This window comes from Mobula hypostoma, chromosome 9, assembly GCF_963921235.1.
Source record: "Mobula hypostoma chromosome 9, sMobHyp1.1, whole genome shotgun sequence".
Lineage (NCBI taxonomy): Eukaryota > Metazoa > Chordata > Chondrichthyes > Myliobatiformes > Myliobatidae > Mobula > Mobula hypostoma.
Window position 1 is genome coordinate 139613118 of NC_086105.1, and position 26105 is coordinate 139639222.

The 26105-nt window shown below is 45.9% G+C and overlaps 1 protein-coding gene across 2 annotated transcripts in view; it reads left to right on the plus strand.

The window, feature by feature from the left end:
- Window positions 1–26105, plus strand: part of cacna1ha (calcium channel, voltage-dependent, T type, alpha 1H subunit a) — a 647795-nt gene that overhangs the window by 504423 nt on the left and 117267 nt on the right. For both annotated transcript variants that reach the window (XM_063059309.1, XM_063059307.1), the window contains 6 exons: window positions 10373–10524; window positions 14503–14688; window positions 15585–15702; window positions 19310–19465; window positions 25692–25776; window positions 25865–26073. In XM_063059309.1, coding sequence (XP_062915379.1) covers window positions 10373–10524; window positions 14503–14688; window positions 15585–15702; window positions 19310–19465; window positions 25692–25776; window positions 25865–26073 — 906 coding nt within the window. The remainder of the gene's footprint in view (window positions 1–10372; window positions 10525–14502; window positions 14689–15584; window positions 15703–19309; window positions 19466–25691; window positions 25777–25864; window positions 26074–26105) is intronic.

A 26105-nucleotide genomic window follows, 5' to 3' on the forward strand; every position in this document is an offset into this window, starting at 1 on the left:
TGAAGTGGGTATGGGGGCCAGGTTACTGAGCCTCTCACGTAGTCTGTCCAGGACTGTTGCGGGTTCTTCCTCTTGCCCCCTTGGGGCTGGTATGAACTCTCCTGGGACGACCAGGGATGCGCCGTACACCAACTCGGCCGATGACGTGTGCAGATCCTCCTTGGGTGCCGTGTGGATTCCGAGCAGGACCCAGGGAAGTTTGTCCACCCAGTTAGGCCCCTCCAGGCGGGCCATGAGAGCCGACTTCAGGTGACGGTGGAAACGCTCCACTAGTCCATTCGACTGTGGGTGGTGGGCAGTTGTGTGGTGTAGCTGCGATCCTAAAAGGCTGGCCATAGCCGACCACAGGTTGGAGGTGAACTGGGCGCCCCTGTCGGAGGTAATGTGGGCCGGTACCCCGAAGCGTGCTGCCCAGGTTGCGATCAGTGCTCGGGCGCAGGATTCGGAGGTGGTGTCGGTGAGCAGGGCTGCCTCTGGCCATCTGGTGAACTGATCTACGATAGTTAGGAGGTACGGCACTCCTCGCGACACTGGAAGGGGCCCCACGATATCCACATGGATGTGGTCGAACCTCCGGCGGGTGGGTTCGAACCGCTGCGGCGGAGCCTTGGTGTGCCGCTGCACCTTGGCCGTTTGGCACTGCATGCACGTTTTGTCCCATTCACTGACCTGCTTACGAAGCCATGCCACACGAACCCGTTGGAGACCAGCCGGACGGTTGTCCTGATGGAGGGGTGCGCTAAGTTGTGAATGGATTCGAACACCCGCCGGCGCCAGGCTGCTGGGACGACAGGGCAGGGTTGGCCGGTAGCTATGTCACACAGTTGGGTCCTCTCACCTGGGCCTACGGGGAGGTCTTGGAGCTGCAAACCGGAGACTGCAGTCCTGTAACTGGGGATCTCAGCGTCTGCCTGCTGTGCCTCTGCCAGCGCTGCATAGTCCATCCCCTGGGACAGGGCCTGTATGGTCGGTCTGGAAAGTGTGTCCGCCACGACGTTGTCCTTTCCCGAGACATGCCGGATGTCCGTGTGTGTATTCGGAGATGTAGGACAGATGTCGCTGCTGGCGGGACAACCAGGGGTCGGACACCTTCATGAACTCAAAGGTAAGCGGTTTGTGGTCTGTGAACGCGGTGAAGGGCCCACCTTCTAAGAAGTACCTGAAATGCCGGATTGCCAGGTATAGTGCCAATAGCTCCCGGTCGAAAGCACTGTATTTGAGTTTGGGTGGTTGTAGGTGTTTGCTGAAGAACGCCAGGGGTTACCAGCGACCCTCGATGAGTTGTTCCAGCACTCCACCAACTGCTTTGTTGGATGCGTCCACCGTGAGGGCAGTAGGGACGTCCGTTCTGGGGTGCACTAGCATCGCAGCGTTTGCCAAGGCTTCTTTGGTTTTAACGAAAGTGGCTGAGGCCTCTTCGTCCCAGGTAATGTTCTTGCCCTTACCCGACATCAGGGTGAACAAGGGGCGTATGATTCGGGCTGCTGAGGGGAGGAAACAGTGGTAGAAATTCACCATACCCACGAATTCCTGCAGGCCTTTGATTGTGTTGGGTTGGGGGAAGTGGCAGACCACGTCTACCTTGGCGGGCAGAGGGGTTGCCCCGTCTTTAGTAATCCTGTGGCCCAGGAAGTCGATGGTGTCGAGTCCGAACTGGCATTTGGCCGGGTCAATTGTAAGGCCGAATTCGCTCAGGCGGGAGTAGAGCTGACGGAGGTGGGACAGATGCTCCTGCCGACTACTGCTGGCTTTGAGGATGTCGTCCAAATAGATGAATGCAAAGTCCAGGTCGCGTCCCACCACGTCCATTAGCCGCTGGAACGTCTGTGCGGCATTCTTTAGGCTGAACGGCATTCGGAGGAATTCGAAAGGTTCGAATGAGGTGATGAGGACTGTTTTGGGATGTCGTCCGGATGTACCGGGATTTGATAGTATCCCCGGACGAGGTCTACCTTGGAAAAGATCCTTGCGCCGTGTCGGTTTGCTGCGAAGTCTTGAATGTGTGGCACAGGGTAGCGGTCTGGCGTTGTAGCCTCGTTCAGTCTGCGGTAGTCACCGCATGGTCTCCAGCCCCCCGTTGCCTTGGGCACAATGTGCAGGGGGGAGGCCCATGGGCTGTCGGCCCGTCGTATGATCCCCAATTCCTCCATCTTCTTGAACTCTTCCTTCACCAGTCGGAGCTTGTCCGGGGGAAGCCTTCGAGCACGGGCGTGGAGGGGTGGTCCCTGGGTCAGGATGTGGTGCTGTACTCCGTGTCTGGGCATGGCTGCCATGAACTGTGGTGTCAGAACTGATGGGAAATCCGCCAGGACCCTGGTGAATTCGTCGTCGGACAGCGTGATGGAGTCCAGGTGTGGGGCTGGCAACTGTGCTTCACCCAGGGAGAACGTCTGAAAAGTCTTGGCGTGGACTAATCGCTTTCCTTGCAGGTCGACCAGCAGGCTGTGGGCTCGTAGAAAATCTGCCCCCAGCAGTGGTTGGGCCACGGCGGCCAGTGTGAAGTCCCATGTGAACCGGCTGGAGCTGAACTGTAGCCGCACCGTGCGGGTGCCGTAGGTTTGTATTGTGCTGCCATTTGCGGCCCTCAGGGTGGGTCCCGGTTCTCTGTTGCGGGTGTCATAACTCGTTGGAGATAAAACACTGATCTTCACTCCGGTGTCGACCAAAAAGCGGCGTCCCGACTGCTTGTTCCAGACGTACAGGAGGCTGTCCTGATGGCCAGCCGCCGTAGCCATTAGCGGCGGCTGGCCCTGGCGTTTCCCGGGAAATTTGCAGGGCGGTCTACAGCGGCGGGCCTTTGTGCCCCACTGCTGGTGGTAGAAACACTATTGTTTGTTGGGCTCCTCACTCCCGTCGCCGGGTTTTGTAGGCTCTGCCGCGGGGCCTGGTCTGGTCTGCCGTTGGGCATGTGGCTTGGTGATCTGTGCGACGGATGCCCCTCTCTCCTTCTTGGCATTCCACAGCACATCTGCCCGGGCCACCACCTCCCGGGGGCTGCTGAAATCTGCGTCGGACAGCAGCAGGCATATGTCCTCGGGCAGTTGCTCTAGGAACGCCTGCTCAAACATGAGGCAGGGTTTGTGTCCTTCAGCCAGGGCCAGCATCTCGTTCATTAATGCCGATGGCGGCCTGTCTCCCAAACCATCCAGGTGCAGTAAGCAGGCAGCTCGCTCACTGAGCAGGGCTTTGTTGCCGTCCTCTGGAGGCAACTGTATAAACTCCTCAACTTGTGCAGCTGTCTCCTGGTCGAGGGAGCTCACCATGTAGTAGTAACGAGTGGAATCCGAGGTTATCTGCCGAATGTGGAATTGGGCTTCTGCTTGTTCGAACCATAGGCGGGGTCGCAGCATCCAGAAGCTTGGCATTTTTAACGAAACTGCGTGAACAGATGCAGCGTCAGTCATCTCTGGTCCAAATATCGTTTGGGCCGTTGGGGTCACCAAATGCAGCAGTGTGCTACACACAGCGCTAGAAAAACAACACGTAGTCGGTGAGTTGTAGTTGCGAAAAAAGAGAGTTTTCAAACTTTGCGGCCTCCTTTAAAGCCTTCCCGTTCCCGCCCTCCCCGAGCGGGACTGCTGTGGGGAATGCACATTCGCAGACCCTTCCCGTGCGCGGGTTTTTCCCTCTCCTGGTGAAGATGGCCTGGCGCCCTTTTTTGGGGCCGGCCTCTCTGCCGGCACACGCTGTTTTGTGAGCTGGTTCAAGTGCGCTGGAAAATGGGTTGCCACAGTATCTTTTTTTTTATTGCTGTTTTGCGCAATTTTGCTCGGGGCACTGCTGTGCGAACTGGCTCTACGGCCTGCAGTCAATGAACGACAGAGCGCTAAATTGAACTGAACTGAACTCAACTCAACATTCCTGGACTGTTTCAAGATTTGACGTTTAACATTCTATGTGTCATCCACTCATTGTTTTTGCCGTTTGTGTGCTTTGATCTTTTTTTGCACGTTGGGTGTTTGATGTTTTCTTTGAACAGGTTCCATGGTGTTTCCTTGTGTTGTGGCTGCCTGCAGGAAGATGAATCTCAGGGTTGTATGTACTTTGATAATAACTGTACTTTGAGTCATTTGCCCATCAAGTCTGTTCTGCCATTTAATCATGACTGATTTATTATTTCTCTCAACCTCATTCTCCTGCTTCTCCCCATTATTCTTGTCATCCTTACTAATCAAGAACCTATCAGTGTCTGAAGTGCTACCTGACCCAATGGGTTCCTCTAGTGTTTTGTGTGTTACTCCAGACTCCAGCATCTGTAGCCTCTTTTTAGCACTTCTTACCATGATGGACTTGTTAGAAGAAACATTCTTAATTTGATAGCCTAAACTTATGTTGCAACAATAACATTTATCAGTTTATGATGTTCATTTGCAGTAAATCCATAGTCGTATTCAGCGCAGAGGTCCGTCGGTTCATCGTGTCTCAGCTGACCCTCAAGTAGCTCTCCACACCGAGTTGTAAGTGCACTCTGCTCCATCGAGGGCCCCAGCATCCCCAGCATCCAGGACACTTTCAAGGAGCGATGCCTCAGAAAAGTGACATCCATCATTAACGACAGCTGCCACACAGGATAAGCCCTCTTCTCACTTCCACTATCAGGAGGGAGGTACAGGAGCCCAAAAGTACACAGTCAATGATTCAGGAACAGCTTCTTCCCTCTGCTATCTGATCGGATTTCTGAATGGACATTGAACTCATGAATATTACATCCCTACTTTTTTTTTCTCTTTTTGCATTACTTATTTAATTTAACTATATATATGTGTGTGTGTGTGTGTGTATATATGTATATACTTTACTTTATTGTCGCCAAACAATTGATACTAGAGCATACAATCATCACAGCGATATTTGATTCTGCGCTTTGCGCTCCCTGGAGTACAGATGGATAGTAAATATTAAAAATTTAAATTATAAATCATAAACAGAAAATAGAAAAGGGAAAGTAAGGTAGTGCAAAAAAACCGAGAGGCAGGTCCGGATATTTGGAGGGTACAGCCCAGATCTGGGTCAGGATCCATTCAGCAATCTTATCACAGTTGGAAAGAAGCTGTTCCCAAATCTGGCCGTACGTGTCTTCAAGCTCCTGAGCCTTCTCCTGGAGGGAAGAGGGACGAAAAGTGTGTTGGCTGGGTGGGTCATGTCCTTGATTATCCTGGCAGCACTGCTCCGACAGCGTGCGGTGTAAAGTGAGTCCAAGGACGGAAGATTGGTTTGTGTGATGTGCTGCGCCGTGTTCACGATCTTCTGCAGCTTCTTCCGGTCTTGGACAGGACAACTTCCATACCAGGTTGTGACGCACCCCAGAAGAATGCTTTCTCTGGTGCATCTATAAAAATTAGTGAGGGTTTTAGGGTACTTATTATAAGTTACAGTTTTTATTATTATGTATTGCACTGTACTGCTGCCACATAACAACAAATTTCACGACATATGCCAATGATATTAAACCTGATTCTAAGCACTAATCACATTTACCAGTTTTTGGCTCCCCAGTCTATTATGTTGTGCCTGACTGAGAAAGGTTATGCACCCTGGCAGCATAGCAGTTAAGTGTGACGCTATTACAGCTCGGGGCCTCGGAGTTCAAACTTCAATTCCGGCATCAACTGCAAGGCTGTATGTCCTCCCCATGGGATGTGTGAGTTTTCCCCGCGCACTCCAGTTTCCTGCTACAGTCCAGAGACATACTGGATAGGTTAACTGGTGATTGGAAATTGTCCCGTGATTAGGTTCGGGTTAAATTAGGGGGTCTGTGTTAGGCATGTGACCAAGTGGTTAAGGCGTTCGTCTAGTTATCTCAAGGTCGCTAGTTGGAGCCTCAGCTGTGGCAGCATCTTTGTGTCCTTGAGCAAGGCACTTAACCACACATTGCTCTAGTGTCTGTGTGAGGAGTGGCGCCCCACACAGACTTCCAATCTGCGCCCTGTAAGGCATGAAAATGCCTGACGCTGGCCTCTCATGGTCTGAGTCGACGTCCCCCTGGGGGTCTGGGTGGTTGCAGTGGTCGCATGGTTTGAAGTGCTGGAAGGGCCTATCACTACAGAAAATGAAATAACCCCATTTAGAAGTATAGTGAAGGGAATGTGATGTAAGTATGAGTATTTCAGAATTTGTTCAATACCTTGGATGTTACAGTTTAAGGTAGGTAATGAATTAGAATCCACTGATGGGGATATTACATTGATCTGTTGTTGCCGCTGTACCGCAATACAATGAAAAAGCTTGTCTTGCACACTGTCCACGCAGATCAAATCATTACACAGCGCATTAAGGCAGAACAAGACAAAACCGTAACAATGCAGACTGAAGTGTAAAAGCTACAGAGAAAGTGCAGTGCCGGCAAGCAACAATGTTCAAGGCCATAACGAGGTGGATTGTGAGGTCAAGGGTTACCATACAAGGGCTCCGTTCGGGAGTCTGATAACAGCGGGATACACGCTAATTGTACGTGCTTTCAGGTTTTTGCACTTGTCTGCCTGATGGGAGAGGGGAGGAGAGAGAATGTCTGAGTGGATGGGGCCTTTGATTATACTGGCTGCTTTTCTGAGGTGACGAGATAGATAATACAAGATAATACCAAGCAACAGAATGTTTTGCATCTCTGTCCTGGAATTTAATTTTCCCAGCGGAAATATTAAAAAATGTCCTTAATTACCCCTATTAAGTTGATGGTGGCCTGTTTCCTTGAACTGCTGGTAAAAGTGCTTTCAAGTCAAGTCGAGTTTAATGCCAAATGCACTCTGGAGGCAGCTAATAAAGGAGGCTCTTTATCTGTGGTATGTTTGTGGTCTTTTGCTGCAGTAGCCCATCCGCTTCAAGATGTGATGTTCTGTCCATTCATCGATGCTCTTCTGCACACCACTGTTGTAATGTGTGGTTAATTGAGTTACTGTTGCCTTCCTGTCAGCTTGAACCAGTCTGGCCTTTCTCCTCTGACCTCTCTCATTAAACGAGGCATTTTCACCACAGAACTGCTGCTCACTAGATTTTTTTTTCTTTGTTTTTTGCACTATTCTCTATAAACTCTGGAGACTGCTGTGCATGAAAATCCCAAGAAATCAACAATTTCTGAGATACACAAACCACCCCACCTGGCGCTAAAATCATTCCACAGTCAGTCACTTATGGCACATTTCTTTCTCCATTCTGATGTTGGTCTGAACAACAACTGAACCTCTTGACAGTGCCTCCATGCATTTATGCATTGAGTTGCTGGCACATGATTGGCTGATCAGATATCTGCATTATGAAAATGTATGCAGGTGTACCTAATAAAGTGGCCACTTAGTGTATAGATTTTGTTTACTGTTGGTGTTCCTTTCCACGCCTTGTGGCGCATCGGGCAGTAACTTTGCCCTTCTTTTAGCACTTTTTGTCTGTTTTTACGAGGTGGAGTTACTAGCTCAATGCTCAACCCAGTGCAGATGGAAAGCCTGCAAGGAGACAGCCGGGTTCGAACCTGCGACCAGTCGCCTTGAAGTCCAGTGCCGATGCCACTACACAACTGGCTGACCAAAGCGTGTATAGATAGTTAATCAATAATCGATGGCTTATTTAACAAATGCCTTGTATTTTGTTCATTATTTCCATGTGAGCAATTAGCTGGAAGTTTAATTAATAATAACCACTAACATTAGGTGTGTTGATGGTAAAAGCAATGAGAAGTAGAAAATCCTCCCTCAGAATTCATAAATAAACCTGTGAAAAGATTCTTTTATGGATGTCAATGTGGCCCAGAATTGGGATGTTCCATTTAGTAAACTCATAGAGCACTACAGTACAGAAACAGGCCCTTTGGCCCATCTAGTCCATTGCAAACTGTTATTCTGTCTAGTTCCATTGACCCACACCTGGTGCATGAACCTTGATACCTCTCAAATTTCACAACACATGTCGGAGATAATAGAACTATTTTATTTCTTTTATTTATTTATTGAGATGTAGTGCAGAACAGGTCCTTCCAGCCCTTCGAGCCACACCACCCAACGGCCCCCAATTTAACCCTAGCCTAACCACAGGACAACTTACAATGATTGATTAACCTGCCAACCAGTACGTCTTGGGACTGTGGGAGGAAACTGGAACACCTGGAAGAGACTCCCGCTGTCCTGGGGAGAATGTACAAACTCCTTGCAGACAGCGGTTGGAGTTGAACTCCTCTCGCTGGTACTGTGGAGCGTTGTGCTAACCACTACGCTACCGTGTCGCCCTTCTGATTCTTATTCTTATTCAGGACCTGCATGTCTGTTGGGGTACGGGGAGAGGGTTGGGGAAGCACAGTGCCCAGGGGCAAACCCAGAGAGGACACGGGGAGATCTCCACACACACATACACAGGAGCAGAAGAGGCAGGGATCGAACCCTCATCCCCAGAGCCCCGAGGCAGCAATCCTGCCCGCTGTGCCACTGCTTTCAAACAAGAGCGCAGTATTTATATCCTGCAGACACTGCACTATTAATGTTCCTCAATCTACAAAGACTGTTTCTTTGACATTTCACTGCAAGCTCTCCTTTGACTGAACATTGCATTAACAGTCATTGTTTATCATTTTGAGTGACTAATTGCCAAAGCAAATGTTCCATTTTTAGGACACAAAATTATAGGTTGTGACTAACAAGTACCTGGAGGCTCACTTTTAACTTCCGCACCACATGACATTTGTAAACCCTCTGGAGTATCGCTGTGTAGTAAGTGACATCATCCCCATCCAGCAGTTAATGTGGCATATACCGGGCAACTCTAAATGAATGTTTCCAGAGCTAACATCCACTTTATTGGAAAGGATCCACTTATTACCTGACAGATTATATCTAATGTGCAAGATATAGTTCTGTGTGACTGGTTTCTCCAGAGCAAAATCATGAGATTGCATAACCATAAAGACGTCTACATATGCCATTGTGTTTAAGTGGTACTTTTGCTTCTATATCACTAGCTTCTGTAATATCCAGAGAGTTATCAAATTAGTCAACTCCATCATGCAATAGCCTCCATAGTATCCAGGACATCTTCAAGAAGCGATGCTTCAAAACGGTGGCGTCCATCATTAAGGGCCCCCATCGCTCAGCTCACACCTTGTTCTCATCAGGAAGGAGGTACAGAAGCCTGAAGGCACACACTCAATGATTTGAGAACAGTTTGAACCCATGAACACTACCTCACTACTTTCTATTTCTAATTTTGCTCTACCTACTTAACTATTTTATGTATATATATATATATGTACTTCATGTAATTCACAGTTTTTTCCTCAATTATTACGTGTTGCAATGTACTGTTGCCTAATTCTGATCCTAATTCATCTTTTTCTCATTTATATATATATATATATATTTCTTATGGTAATTTATAGTAAATGTATTATTGTACTCCACTGCTGACACAAAGCAACAGATTTCTCAACAAAACGTATTTGCATAGTTTGCCTTCCCTTGCACATTGGTTGTTCTTTCGTCCTTGTGTGTAGTTTTTCAATGATTCTGTTGTATTTCTTTGTTCTGCTGTGATTGCCTGCAAGGAAATGAATTTCAGGGTAGTATATTCTACCTTCTCCCCGTAACCCTTGGCACCCTTACTATAAAACTCCGTTTTAGATGTACCCGGTGACTTGGCCTCCACAGCCAAGTCTGTGGCAATGAATTCCACGGATTCACTGTCCTCTGGCTGTAGAAGTGTCTCTTTTTCCCTGTTGTACAGGTACATCCTCGTATCCTGATGCTGTGCCCGCTGGTCCTAACCTCTCCTGCTATCAAAAACACCCTCTCCACGTCCACTTTATCTGGGCCTTTCAATATTCAGTACTGTTGACAAGGACTCAAATCTGCAATCCTCTGATGACCTCACTTCAAACTCTGAAGTCAAATGCCATTTTCCCATTCGGCCACGCACTTGAACTTGGTGATCATAATGTTATATTGAGCATTGTCTGTTGCTATTCACCTGAGTGTTGAACCACTTCCCTCTACTGTTTCCTGCATGTGTTAACGTCTCTGTTGTGGAGGGAAATCATTTGTCACTGAATCGATAAGTGCAAATTATAAACTTTGCAAGTTGATTTAAAAGGGAGTACATCATCCAGAAAGCACTGAATCCAGAGCGATTCAAAGGGAGGTTTTAATACAGGGCCTTCCAACCTGGGGTTAACGGTAGGGGTCTATGGCATAAAAAAGGTTGGGAAACCTCATTATAATACCATAAATCACACAGTGGTTCCTCTATGATTTTTATCTAACACCCACAACACTAGATGAGATCAGCAATAGCTAGATTGTAGCACTGCATCATTTGGGCAATAATAATTCATTATTGTAACAAATCAGTAGAATCATTTTATCAAATGTTTATTGAAGTATTTCAACTTTTCTCACAGCCTGAAGAATTGACCAATGCCTTGGAGATCAGTAATATAGTCTTCACCAGCATGTTTGCAATGGAGATGGTCCTTAAGCTTCTTGCCTTTGGTCTTTTCGGTTACATCAAGAACCCATACAACATCTTCGATGGAATTGTTGTCATTATCAGGTAGACTGGCATCATCTTTTTTTTAAACTCTCTTATTGTTTTATGACATGCAACAACAACCTCAACTGCTTCCATTTAAGGAATAACTTTCTTGAGAGGAAAGGGAGCCCACAACGTTTCGCGCGGGGCTTATGACCGGCTGTAGGAGGGGATGTCAGAGCAGACGGCATGGCAGTGTAGTAGTTTCCACAGCTATTACAGCTTGGGCATTCCAGAGTTCAGAGTTTAATTCTGGTGTCATGCATAAGGAATTTGTACATTCTCCCCCATGGACTGCGCGGGTTTCCTCCGGGTGATCCGGTTTCCTCGACCAGTCCACAATACCAGTTAGTAGGTTGATTGGTTATTGTAAGTGGTCCTGTGATTGGGCGAGGGTTAAATAGGTGGGCTGCGGGGCGGTGTGGCTCGTTGGGCTGGAAGGGCCTGTTTCACACTGTATCTCCAAATAAATAAAATATGAGCACGTAAGATGTTCAAAGCTTGGTCAGAGGGAGGTTTTAAGGAGCATTTTGTGAGGAAAGAAGTAGGCAGCATGATGTGGGGAGAGAAATCCAGAGATTAGGGCCTTAACAAATGAAAGCACAATTGCCAGTGGTGACCCAATAAAACATGAGGGTTAAGCACGAGCTCAGACTATAGCAAAAGGTATCCTGGAGAGGGTCAAATTAGGTTCACAAAAATGATTACAGGTTTGAACGGCTTGCCATATAAAGAGTGTTTGAGAACTCCGGGCCTGTACTCACCAGAATTCAGAAGAATGAGGGTTGACCTCATTGAAACCTATCAAATGGCGGAAAGCCTTGATAGAGCGGATGTGGGGAGAATGTTTCCTCTGGCGGGAAATTTTAAGACCAGAGGACACTGCCTCAGAATGGAGGGGCGTCCTTTGAGAACGGAGGTGAGGAGGACTTTCTTTAGCCAGAGAGTAGTGAACCTGTGCAATTCATTGCAACAGGAAGCTGTGGAGGCCAAGTCTTTATGTATATTTAAGGCACGGTCAGGGCATGAAGGGATATGGGCAGAAGGCAGGAGATTGGAGCTAAGAGTAAAAATGGATCGGCCATGATGAAATGGTGGAGCAGACTCGATGGGCCAAATAGCCTAATTCTACTCCTATGTCTTATGGTCTTTTGTTCTGAATCCACGTACCTTATCCCCTTAATAAAAGTTGAAAAACCCTATTTCTGATGTTTTCACATGACTTTCAACTGAAGTTCAACAGGCTCCTTGTCAAGGCCACTTCTGTGGAAGCTTTGGTTGGATGCATTTTCTTGCAATGAAGGGATCATAATTAAGTCTTACTGGAGTGATAAATCATAAAGACACACAATTCTACAGAGGCTAGAAATCCAGAGCAACACACACACAAGTGCTGGTGGAACTCAGCAACTCAGGCAGCATCTACGGAAATGAACAGTCGACGTTTCGGAGCAAGACCCTTCTTCACAACTGGAAAGGAAGGGGGGAGATGCTAGAATAAAATGGTGGGGTGGGGGGAAGAAGGACAAGCCAGGTGGCACCTGGAGTGGCAGTTCATATGTGAGAGTAATCAGATCACATATTCATTCGAATTTAGAAGAATAAGGGGGAATCTTAAAGAAACCTGTAAAATTCTAACAGATTACACATATTCTCACAGTTGAGAGCACCTTTATTACATCTAGCCAGAGTATTAATTCTATTTAGCTTTTGTTCTGATTGCTGTTTAATTACTATAATTATCTGCACATTTTGCTTCTCTCTCTCTCTCTCTCTCTCTGCACACTGGATGTTTCACGGTCTTCCTTTTTTATGGGTACTTTTGGGTTTCTTTGTTTTGTGGTTGCATGTAAGATGAATCTCAAAGTTGTATGATGTAAACATACTTTGATAATCAGTGTACTTCGAACTTTGAACTTTAAAGGTGTTCCTGATCACTAGGAAGTCCGGAATCAGAGTCACAGTTTTGGGGTACATTAGGAAATGAGATCAGAAGGAATTCCTTGATGCAGAGGATAATGAACCTGTGGAATTCTCTGCCACAGAATCCAAATCATCAATATATTCAACAAGGATTTATATTTTTGACAGTAAAGGGTTCAAGGAGAAGGTGGGAAGAGAATACTGAATTTATCATGGACTTCAGAAAGGGTAAGGCACACCAGTCCTCATTGAAGGATCAGAAGTGGAAAGAGTGAACAATTTCAGTTTCCTGGATGTCAACATCTCTGAGGACCTAACCTGGACCCAATATATCGATGCAGCTACAAAGAAGGCATAACAGCGGCTATATTTCATTCTGAATTTGAGAAGATTTGGTATGTTGCCAAAACACAATTGCAAATTTCTTCAGATGTACCGTGGAGGTCATTCCAATTGGCTGCGTTACCTTCTGGGATGGGGGTGGGGTGGGGGCTACTGCACAGGATTAAAATAAGCTGCAGAGAGTTGTAAAATTAGTCAGCCCCATCACGGGCACTAGCCTCCATAATATCCAGAAGATCTTCAAGGAGCGATGCCTCAAAAAGGTGGTGTCCATCATTAAGGACCCCCACCACCTAGGACATGCCCCCTTCTCATTGTTACCATCAGAAAGGAGGTACAGAAACCAGAAGGCACACACTCAGTGATTCAGGAACAGCTGCATTGTACTGCTGCTTCAAAGACGACAAATTTAACGACGGTGACATTAAACCTGATTTTGGTTCTGATTCTGATTCTGATGATCATATTCAAGGGTATAACAGACTTTCTATTTTCTACGCAAGCACAAGGAAATCTGCAGATGCTGGAATTTCAAGCAACACACACAAAAAATGCTGGTGAACACAGCAGGCCAGGCAGCATCTATAGGAAGAGGGACAGTCAACATTTCGAGCCGAGACCCTTCGTCAGTATTTTCTATGTTCTTATTTCTGCAGATTATAGTGTTAATGCTTTGAGTTATTTTGTTTTTGTTTAGAAATCAGCATGACAACAGGCCCTCCTCCTGTGCTGCCCAATTACACCATGTGACCAATTAATCTACTAACCTGTATGTCTTTGTGGGAACACCCGGAAGAAACCCCTGCAGTCATGGGGGAAGCCTACAATCTCTCTAAAGTCCTGAAGAAGGGTCTTGGCCCAAAATGTCAACAGTTTATTCATTTCCATAGATGCTGCGCGACCTGCTGAGTTCCTCCAGCATTTTTTGTGTGTTCCTTACAGACAGTGGGGGGCACTGAACCCAGATCGCTGGAACTGTAATAGTGTTATGCTAACCACTATGCTTCCATGCCTCTACTGGTTCTGTATGAACATCTACTAATTCCACAGCGACATGATGTAAATTGAAGCTGAGGAGAATATGTCAGTCACCATTTTCTCCCAGTTTCTGTGCCAAGACATGAGACACCCACTGTGATCGACGGTTTATTCAACAATTAAAAAGGAATAATGTTCACTTGCCAATGCAGTCAATCTTTATCCCTCATATGTCTGGCCAGAACAGGAAAGTAGATGATTAAATGACATTGACCATAAATTGGAGATACTCCGTCAGCTTTGTGTATTAAAATTAGTCAATGTTTAACATGGCAAAATTTATGTGAAAGAATGGCTGTGACGTAGACATTCTGGAACACTCTTTGTCACTGTTCCCTTGCCCTTCCTGGAACAGTGGAACTCAAACAAGTTTTTGCTCCTTCCCCAGTTACATTCTCGTTGATAAAGGGCCTTGGCCTGAAACATGGGCTCTTCCAGCATTTTGTGTGTGTTTCTCAATGATCTTAACACCGAGTCTAGTTCCCTCTACTCAGACTCTCGTGTCACAGAGTAACAAAACTACTCAGTACGTTTCTTCACCCCAGGATCCCTCATCCAACTGCAGTGGGTTTAGCCCTACAGAGGGAATTGAACCTGGGTCGTCTGTACTGTAAAGTGTTGTGCTAACCACTATGCTACTGTACCGCCCCATATGATAATTGAATGCAATAAACATAAATTTCTTGGTATTCACAGTGTTTGGGAAATTATTGGCCAGTCAGATGGTGGTCTCTCGGTACTGAGAACCTTCAGGCTCCTCCGGGTTTTGAAGCTAGTCCGTTTCCTACCAGCCCTGAGGCGGCAGCTGGTGGTCCTGATGAAGACCATGGACAATGTGGCCACGTTCTGCATGCTGCTCATGTTGTTCATATTTATCTTCAGGCAAGTATGAGAACTCGTTTGCATGCTAATTCAGCATACGGAAATGGTCTTGGCAGTGAAAGGGTTACCTTGAGGAGCTCTGGGCCTGTACTCAGAATGGGAGGGGTGGGATTTCATTGAAACATGCTGAATATTGAAAAGCCTCAGAAGAGTGGACATGGAGACTCTGATTCCAATACCGGGAGAGTCTAGGACCAGAGGGCACAGCCTCAGAAGAGAAGGAAGTCCTTTGAACAGAGATGTGAATACATTTCTTTAGCAGAGGGTGGCAAATCTGTGGAACTCACTGCTAAAGATGGCTGTGGAGACCAAGTCATTGCATATATTTAAGTCAGCAGTTGATAGGTTCTTGATTGGTAAGAGTGTCAAAAGAGAGAAGGCAGGAGAAGGCGATTGGAAGGGAAAATAAATCAGCCATGATCAAACAGGGGAACAGGGGAACAGATTTGATTTAGTTGAATGGCCTAATTCTGCTCCTCAGTTTTCTGGTTTTGTGGTGTTATAATGTACCTTTACTCACAACAATTAATTTAGCAGGATAGCCATGGGCCTGGACTCACTCACTATAGGAATCATCCACTCTGGCTAGAACTTTCAATAGTCAATAGGTTTCAATTAGATTCCCCCCTCATTCTTCTAAACTCCCCAAAGACATCAAAAACTCCTCATGAATGAACTCTTTTGTTGCTGGGATCATTCCCCTGAATGTCCACTGGACCCTTTCCAATGCCTGCATATCCTTTCTTAGATATGATTCCCAGAACCGCTCACTATATTGCACTATCTCTGTCTTTGGTGGCGGTATGATTTATTGTAGAAGGGTTATTGGGCTCTGGATGAGATACTGTGGTCTGCTATTCCTAATTTTATAAAGGTATTTTTCTTTTGACACACAGTATTCTGGGCATGCACCTGTTTGGATGTAAATTCAGCTTGAAGACCGAGAGTGGAGACACGATTCCAGACAGAAAGAATTTTGATTCTTTGTTGTGGGCAATTGTCACCGTGTTTCAGGTGAGACTCTCCCAGAAATGTGAAAATTGGAATTGCTGAGTTACGTGTAATGGTGAGAAAAATTAAATTGAATATACACTCAGTGGCTGCATCATTAGGTACACCTGCCTGTTAATGCAAATATCTAATCAGCCAATCATGTGGCAGCAACGCAATGCATAAAAGCATGCAGACATGGTCAAGAGGTTCAGTTGCTGCTCAGACCAAACATCAGAATGGGGAAGAAATGTGATCTAAGTGACTTTGACTGTGGAATGATTGTTGGTGCCAGATGGGGTGGTTTGAGTATCTCAGAAACTGCTGATCTCCTGGGATTTTCACACACACAGCCTTTAGAGCAGGGATTCCCAACCTGGGGTCCATAGACCCCTCAGTTAATGGTAGGGGTTCATGGCATAAAAAAGATTGGGAACCCCTGCTCTAGAGTTTACAGAGAATGGTGTGAGAAACAATAAACGTCCAGTCAGTGGCAGTTCTGTGGGCAATTGGATCCTCAACTTCCTAACTGGAAGATCACAATCTGTGTGGATTATTGATAACATCTCCTCCTTGCTGATGATCAACACTGTTGTACCTCAGGAGTATATGCTTAGCCTCCTCTCTATATCGATGACTGTGTGGCTAGGCATAGCTCAAATACCATCTATAAATTTGCTGATGATACAACCATTGTTGGTAGAATCTCAGATGGAGACGAGGGGACATACAGGAGAGAAATATACCAACTAGTGGAGTGATGTCACAGCAACAACCTGGCACTCAATGTCAGTAAGATGAAAGAGCTGATTGTGGACTTCAGGAAGGGTAAGATGAAGGAACACATACCAATCCTCATAGAGGGATCAGAAGTGGAGAGAGTGAGCAGTTTCAAGTTCCTGGGTGTCAAGATCTCTGAGGACCTAACCTGGTCCCAACATATCGATGCAGCTATAGAGAAGACAAGACAGCAACTATACTTCATTGGGAGTTGAAGGGATTTGGTATGTCAACAAATACACTCAAAAACTTCTATCGTTGTACCGTGGAGAGCATTCTGATAGGCTGCATCACTGTCTGGTATGGGGGAGCTACTGCACAGGACCAAAAGAAGCTGCAGAGGGTTGTAAATTTTGTCGGCTCCATCCTGGGTACTAGCCTACAAAGTATCCAGGACACCTTCAGGAAGCGGTGTCTCAGAAAGGCAGCGTCCATTATTAAGGACCTCTAGCACCCAGAGCATGGCCTTTTCTCACTGTTACCTGAAGGCACACACTTAGCGATTCAGGAACAGTTTCCACCCGTCTGCCATCTGATTCCTAAATGGACATTGAACCCGTGAACACCACCTCACCTTGTCATATATATTATTTCTGTTTTTGCACCAAAATATATATACTGTAATATATTTATTTATTTTTCTATATCAGTGGTCCCCAACCTCCGGGCCGCGGACCGATACCAGGCCGCAAAGCATGCAGGGGTGCAGCGGTAGCCGGGACGCACCCAGCACATCTTTAAGAAAAAAGCCGAAATAAACGAGCTAATTAATTAGGTGCCGCCTGGCACGTAAGTGTCGGCCCAGATCAGAGGCGATTGCCGATTGTGTAGAGCGTAGTAGTGACTTGCGTAGTAGTCATCGTGTTGCTAAACATAGTTGTACCAGTTGGTTCAAGAGAGGAATAGCTCTTCTTGAATCTGGTAGTGTGGACACTTGTGTTTCTGTAGCTCCTGCCCAATGACAACGATGAGAAAGTGGCTTTGCTCAGATAGTGGCGATCCTTGACACTGGATATTGCCTTCTTGAGACAGCAGCTCCTTTCGATGCTGCCAGTGGTGGGAAGGGTTGTGCCCAGGATGTACTGGGCTAATACTCTCTGCAACTCTTTACATCAGAGTCAAGTTCGTTATCACTAACTTACACTAGGTGAAGCTTGTTGTTTTGCAGCAGCAGTAAAGTGCAAATATAGAAAAATAACTACAAATTACAAAATAAATTAATAGTGCAAAAAAAAAGAAACAGCTTGGTAGTGCTCAGGGTTTATTGTCCGTTCAGGAACCTGATGGCAGAGGGGAAGAAGCTGTTCCTGAATCAGTGAGTGTGGGTCTTCAGGCTCCTGTGTGGGGATAACTGTGCATTACTATTAGATTGACATTACTTACGCACCACAGGTGCATGCTTATTTTCAATTATTAATTATAATTCTGATCAAGTCAAGTCACTTTTTATTGTCATTTCGAGCATAACTGCTAGCACAGTGCACAGTAAAAACGAGACAGCATTTTTCTGGACGTGGTGCTATGTGAACAGTACAAAAACTACATTGAACTACGTAAAACAACACAAAAACTATACTAGACTACAGACCTACCCAGGACTGCATAAAGTGCACAAAACAGTGCAGGCATTACAATGAATAATAAACAAGACAATAGGCACAGTAGAGGGCAGTAGGTTGGTATCAGTCGAGGCTCTGGGTATTGAGGAGTCTGATGACTTGGGGGAGGAAACTGTTACATAGTCTGGTCGTGACAGCCCAAATACTTCGGTGCCTTTTTCCAGATGGCAGGAGGGAGAAGAGTTTGTATGAGGGGTGCGTGGGGTCCTTCATAATGCTGTTTGCTTTACGGATGCAGCATGTGGTGTAAATGTCTCTAATGGCGGGAAGAGAGACCCCGATGATCTTCTCAGCTGACCTCACTATCCGCTGCAGGGTCTTGTGATCCGAGACGGTGCAATTTCTGAACCAGGCAGTGATGCAGCTGCTCAGGATGCTCTCAATACAACCTCTGTAGAATGTGGTGAGGATGGGGGGTGGGAGATGGACTTTTCTCAGCCCTCGCAGAAAGTAGAGATGCTGCTGGGCTTTCTTGGCTATGGAGCTGGTGTTGAGGGACCAGGTGAGATTCTCCGCCAGGTGAACACCAACAAATTTGGTGCTCTTAACGATCTCTACGGAGGAGTCATCGATGTTCAGCAGAGAGTGGTCGCTCCATGTCCTCCTGAAGTCAACAACCATCTCTTTTGTTTTGTTCACATTCAGAGACAGGTTGTTGGCTCTGCACCAGTCCGTCAGCCGCTGCACCTCCCCTCTCTATGCTGACTCATCGTTCTTGCTGATGAGACCCACCACAGTCGTGTCATCGGCGAACTTGATGATGTGGTTCGAGCTGTGTATTGCAGCACAGTCGTGGGTCAGCAGAGTGAACAGCAGTGGACTGAACACACAGTCCTGGGGGGCCCCCCATGCTCAGTGTGATGGTGTTGGAGATGCTGCTTCCAATCCGGACTGACTGAGGTCTCCCAGTCAGGAAGTCTAGGATCCAGTTGCAGAGGGAGATGTTCAGGCCCAGTAGGATCAGCTTTCCAATCAGGTGCTGAGGAATGATTGTGTTGAATGCTGAACTGAAGTCTATGAACAGCATTCGAACGTACGTAATGTATTATAAAGTATTATAGTGAAATTTGTGTCATTGTATTCTGAACCGTTGGTGTCTGTGTGGATCTGGTTTTGAGTGGCGAATGACAAACATTCACTCAGTGTTGGTATATATTGCGTTGGCATTCCAGAAGATGAATACTGGGAAATCTGGATAACCCCCTCAGTAATATTCATACCTCTGTCCTCAGATCCTTACTCAAGAGGATTGGAATGTGGTACTGTATAATGGAATGGCTTCAACCTCGCCCTGGGCTGCCCTCTACTTTGTGGCTTTAATGACTTTTGGCAACTATGTGCTTTTCAACTTGCTGGTTGCTATTCTCGTGGAAGGGTTCCAAGCAGAGGTATGTTATTTACTGGGCTCCGCTTTAACCGTCTGATCTCAGCCAACATCTCCCAATGAGATTCAGGCTTTAACTCTTGTATTGTATTTCTGTCTGGCTACTCTGCACGTAGCTGCTGGAATTCCACCTTCTGAAGATTTTCATGCGTTCCCCTCTCGCCCGCTTACATAAACCTCCAGTCAGAGTTCAAGTTCAAATTTAATTGTCATTCAACCACATACTTAAATACAGCCAAATGAAAGAGCATTCCTCTTTCCAAGGAGCAAAACACAGAACCATCAGTCACACATAGCACACTGTGTATGGCACATATAATTATGATCACAGAAAGAAATATAGCTACAAAAAATATCAAAATGTAATAATATAGCTCAAGTCCCTGAGTGCCATGGCTTGTAGATTGATGGTGCATGGAATGTGTCCTGGAGCCATGTTTCTGCAAAACAAGCACACCACAGTTTCTCACTGGAACTATAGCTTTGCCAGAGGAAGGAGAGTGGAGGCACATTCAAATGGAGTCTCCGTTTCTACTCCTTATGTACAGTCCAGAGTCTAGTCATTGCTGCAAGAAAACGTTTCTCTTCATATTTTTAGTTCTTCTATAAATCATTTTATTCAATGAACCCTGAAAAGGTACTATTGGATAAGATATCCAAGGAATAAAGGGATATAGTGGTGCAGCTGGAGAGTGACAGAAAGAGAGGAAAATCACCAATGATCTTATTGAATGGTGGAACATCCACAAACGATTAGATTGTCAATTCCCGTTTCTCTTTCTTCGCATTCATTGGACTTCCAAACCGGCACAGTAGTGGAACCAATGGAGCTGACTGTGATGTTCCAATGTGATCTCGGGTGCTGACCGTGTGGAGCTTGCAAGCGCTCCCTGTGAACTTCTGGATATCCCTTAGATGCTGCGGTTTCTTCCTGCCTTTCAAAGATGTGCTGGTTTGGAGGTTAAATGGATATTGTAAGTCATCCTTAATGTGCAGGAGAATGTCGTGAGAATGGAAGGGAACTTGATGGCAATAAGAGGGGAATAAAATTAGTATAAATAGTAGACTCAGTGGACAGGAGAGCCTGTTTCCATACGTATTACTCTTTGATGCTGTGAGATATTTACAGGGATATTGCTGGGACTTGAGGACCTGATTTATGGGGAAAGGTTGAAAAGATTAGGACTTTATTTCCTAGGACATAGGAGAATGTGGGGAATAGATAGGGTAAATACAGACACGAGAAAACCTGCAGATGCTGGAAATCCAAGACAACACACCCAAAATGCTGAAGGAACTCAACACGCCAGACAGCATCTATGGAAGTTAATAAACAGTCGATATTTCAGGCCAAGACCCTTCATCAGGACTGATGAAAGGTCTCGGCTCGAAACACCAACTGTTTATTAATTTCCATAGATGCTGCCTGACCAGGGTAAATCCAGGCCACTGCTTTCGCTGAGGTTGGGCGAGACCAGAACTGGATGTCGTAGGTTAAGGGTAAAAGGTGAACTGTTTAAGGGAAACAGGAGGGGGAACTTCTTCATACAGAGATTGGTGAGAGTGTGGAGCAAGCTGCCAGCACAAATGGTGGATTTGGGTAAAATTTCAACATTTAAGAGAAATTTAGATAGGTAGATGGATGGGAGAGGTATGGCTGGAGTGCAGGTTGATGGGCCTAGACAGATTTGTATTTCAGCACAGACTGGTTGGTCAAAAGGCCTGTTTCTGTGCTGTAGTCAGGGGTACAGTGCTAGCAAGAGCACGTCCAGTACCTCTTTAAGAAAAAAGCCGAAATAAGCAAGCTAATTAATTAGGTGCCGCCCAGGGTGACTTGAGTACCTCAGAAACTGCTGATCTCCTGTGATTTTTCTGCACTACAGACTCTGGAGTTTACAGAGAATGGTGCCAAAAACAAAAAGAACATCCAGTGAGTGGATTTAACAAGATGTTTTCGCTCATAGAACAGCCACTCGCTGTTTTTTTTTGTTTTGGCACCATTCTTTGTAAACTCCAGAGTCTGTAGTGCGTAAAAATCCCTGGAGATCAGCAGTTTCTGAGATACTCAAATCACCCTGGGCGGCACCTAATTAATTAGCCTGTTTATTTTGGCTTTTTTTCTTAAAGATGTGCCGGACACACTCCGGCTAGCTCTGCACCCCTGGCTGTAGTGTTCTATAACCCTATGACTTTATGTAGGGTGGCCGGTGGAATTGATGGAAAGGTGCAAGATTAAATTTATTACCTGAGAGATATGAAGAACCTTCATTAGTCAAGTGATGGGAAGTTATAAAACACTAGCTAGACACATTTGAAGAATTGCATTCATTTCTGGTCAACCCATTACAAAAAGGATGTGAAGGCTTTGGTGAGGGTGCAAGAGAGGTTTACCAGGATGCTGCATGGATTAGAGAGTTTGTGCTATACTGACAGGTTGGGCAGACTTGGGTTGTTTTCTCTGGAGGTGTGAGGGCTGAGGAGAGATTTGACGGAGGATTATAAATTGTGAGAGTCATAAACAAAGTAGACCGCCAGTATTTTTTCCTCTAGGATTAAACTAACTAATACCAGAGGATGTGCATTTAAGATGAGAGAGTAGATTCAAAGGGATGTGCAGGGCAAGTTTTATATCCAGATAGTTGTCGGTGCCTGGATGATATGAAAGGATGATAGGCAAATATGAAAGAGGTATTTAGGAGGCTCTGAGCAGGTCAGGCAGCATTTGTGGGTGAGAGGAATTGTGGATATTTCAGATTGAAATCCTGCAGTGGGATTCTGTCAGGGGTGAGGCTCACTAGTTTGACAAAAACAACAGTATTGTGTTTAGTTTTGGGCATAACAAAATTGAAGAAAGATATGAAGTGTATACAAAGAATGCAGAAATGATTTACTTAGAATTGATTCCAGGGGTAAGGAACTTTATTAATGCGAATAAACTTGAGACACTGGACAGACTCCAAAGGATTCCAGCGATAGGGGTGTTTACAATTATGAATTGTAAGAATATTTTGAAAGAAACAGCCCTCAGCATGAGAGATTCTTCCCAGGAAAGAAGTGGCTAATACAAAGGAAAATAGTTTTAAGACGATTGGAGGAATGTATGGGGGGATGTCAGGTGTGAGTTCATTGGACAGCAACTGGTGGGTGCATGGAACACGCTGCCAGGGGTGCTGGTAGAGGCAGGTACATTAGGGACATTTAGGAAGCTCTTAGAAGGGAACATGGGTGAAGGAAAGATGTAGGACTACAGTACTGTGCAAAAGTCTTAGACACATATGTATAGCTAGGGGCCTAAGACTTTTGCACAGTATTGTACATTGGTTAAATAGGAAGGTGGTTGGGAAACAGAAATAAGAGTACTTAGCTTTATATTAGCTCAGTCAGTAGTATTGCGTGTTGTTTGGTAACTGGAAAGACATAATATACAGTACTGTGGAAAAGTTCCACCTTTTATAAGACTTTTGCACACTACTGTATGTGGGAGGGAAGGGTTAGTTTGACCTTCGAGGAGATTAAAAGGTTGGCTCAACATTGTGGGCTGAAAGGTCTGTACTATGCTATACTGTTCTATGTTCTATGAGAAGGGTTTCATTGACAGAAGGTTCAAAAACCAAGGTTTATTGGGTAAAAAAGACTTACAAAAGAGCTAAAAACAACATGAAAAGAATTTTTTTTTTGCAGCAGGTGACTAGGCTCTGGACTGCACATCTAGGAGTGGAAGTACAGACTATATTAGAATCTGTCTCCACTCTCCTTCCCCTGGGAGCCTGTCAGACAGGTTGGTTGTGATGAGTGTGCACCTTGTACTCACCAGAAATGTGGGATACGAGCAAGCAAGCATACAATCCATTAGCTTAAATTAAAGGACTCCATTAACCCAATTTGCTTCTATCATGAGAATAATAAGTTATTTCTCATGAGATTTTAAAAAAGACTGCAGATGGCAGAAACAAACCAGACGTGTTGGAAATACTCCGCAGTTCAGGATGCATCAGGAGACAGTAAGCTGTGGTATTGAATTGTACAGCTAGCGTGACATGATTTCTCTGTCTGTATCAGTCATCTGTCTGTGATGTTGGCTCAGTTTGTTGATTGCTCTTTCCCTTGTCTTCTTGTCTTTCTCCCCTCTGGGAGTAGAGGACATTCCTGGCCTGAGATGCTTGATTACCCATTCTGCATTTCACAAGCTCCATTCTTTTATCCATGTTCTCACTTGCAAACTACTCCCTTTCACTCATTGGCAAGGTAACCTTGTCTCTTCTCCATGAGCACCCTGGTTTTAGCCTAACAGAGACATCCACATTCCCACATTCTCCCTCTAGCTTAACAAGAATTATTTTTCTCTTTCCTTCCCATTTCTGACAAAGGTTCTTCAAGCTGATCGTTAACCTTGTGGGTCGAAGTTGCTTTGTACTGGCTCTCTTCTCACTACCCACTCAATCCTGTTGCAAGGTCTTGACCTGCAAGGTTTTCCCTTTTCCTCAAGAGATGCCGCATAACCCTTTGATTTCCCCCAGCAATTTATTTTCTTTGCCTCTGGATTACAGCAATTGTAATCTCTTGCGTTCCATTAACTGTTACTCTTCCCACAGATGCAGCCTGGCTTGCTGAGTATTTCCAACGTTATCTACAACACAGAACAGTACAGCACAGTGCTGGCCCCTCTGGCCATGAGGTTGTGTCAAACCCTTCATCTGCTCCAAGATCAACCTAACCCTTCCCTCCCACATAGCCTCCTTATTTCATTTGTTCACGTGCCTATCTAAGAGTCTCATAAATGTCCCTAATGTATCTGCTTCTGCCTCTACCACCACCCCACCAGTGCATTGTATGCACCCACCATTCTCTGTGCTTAAAGGGCCCACCTCTGATAGCTCCCCTATACTTTGACAAGGTTGGATAGATTTTTGCAGAGTAAGGGAATTTAGGGTTATGGGGAAAAGGCAGGTAGGTGGAGGTGAGTCCATGGTCAGATCAGCCATGATCTTATTGAATGACGGAGCAGGCTCCACAGGCCAGTTGGCCTACACCTGCTCCTATTTCTTATGTTCTCCAGCAACACTCACAACATGCTGGAGGAACTCAGCAGGTCAGGCAGCATCCGTGGAAAAGATCGGTCGACGTTTCAGGCCGGAACCCTTCGTCAGGACTGTAGAGGGAAGGGGCAGAGGCCCTGTAAAGAAGGTGGGGGGAGGGTGGGAAGGAGAAGGCTGGTAGGTTCCAGGTGAAAAACCAGTAAGGAGAAAGATAAAGGGGTGGGGGAGGGGAATTAGGGAGGTGATAGGCAGGAAAGGTGAAGAAGGAATAGGGGAAAACACAATGGGTAGTAGAACGAGGCGGAACCAAGAGGGAGGTGATAGGCAGCTGGGGGAGGGGGCAGAGTGACATAGGGATAGGGGAAGGGAGGAGGAGGGAATTACTGGAAGTTGGAGAATTCTATGTTCATTCCAAGGGGCTGGAGACTACCTAGACGGTATATGAGGTGTTGCTCCTCCAACCTGAGTTTAGCCTCATCATGGCAGTAGAGGAGGCCATGTATGGACATATCTGAATGGGAGTGGGAAGCAGAATTGAAGTGGGTGGCTACTGGAAGATCCTATCTGTTTTGGCAGACGGAGCGGAGGTGCTCGACAAAGCGGTCCCCCAATCTGCGTCGGGTTTCACCGATGTAGAGGAGGCCGCACCGGGAGCACCAGATGCAATAGATGACCCCAACAGACTCACAAATGCAAATGTTGCCTCACTTGGAAGGACTGTTTGGGGCCCTGAATGGTGGCAAGAGAGGAGGTGTAGGGACAGGTGTAGCACTTACGCTTACAGGGATAAGTGCCAGGTGGGAGATCCGTGGGGAGGTACTTGTGGACCAGGGAGCCGCAGAGGGAACAATCCCTGTGGAAAGTGGAGAGGGGTGGAGAGGGAAAGATGTGCTTAGTGGTGGGGTCCTGTTGAAGGTGGCGGAAGTTGCAGAGGATAATATGCCTCCTCATATGAGCCATTTCCACCCTGGGAGAAAGATGTCTGTGTCCACTCTATCTATGCCTTTTTATCATCTTATGCACCTTTATCAAGTCTCCTCTTATCCTCTTCCATTCCAACGAGAAAAGCCCTAGCTCACTCAGCCTTTCCTCATAAGACTCATAAGACACGTCCTCTAATCCAGAAGCAATCTTTCTATTTTAAGCTGTCTCTTGCTGTTGCGGTTAACATTGTATAATAAATTAATGTTCCAGGGAGATGCCAACAGGTCAGAATCAGATGAAGATAAAACCTCAACGAATTTTGACGATGAGGGTGAACGATATAAAGATCCTTCTGGTGAGAATGGTCGTTATTGATCAGCTATAGCGAAACTTTCCATTCTTGATTTCTGTCTTTGTGTAAGGACCCTTTCTACCTTCCACAGAATTAAAAATGTATTCAGTTGTCATGACATCAAACGGACACCTGGATTCGCGAGGCAGCGTACCACCACCGATTATTATGCGGACTGCTGCAACTCCGATGCCTACACCGAAGAGTTCGCCTTACATGGACTCAGTTCACACCTATGCAGAGTCCAGAAGGGGGAGCAGCGCATCCATTGATCCTTCGAATTATGACCAGAGATCTTTGGTAAGCTGCTGTGGACAGAAATCCCTGGGGCT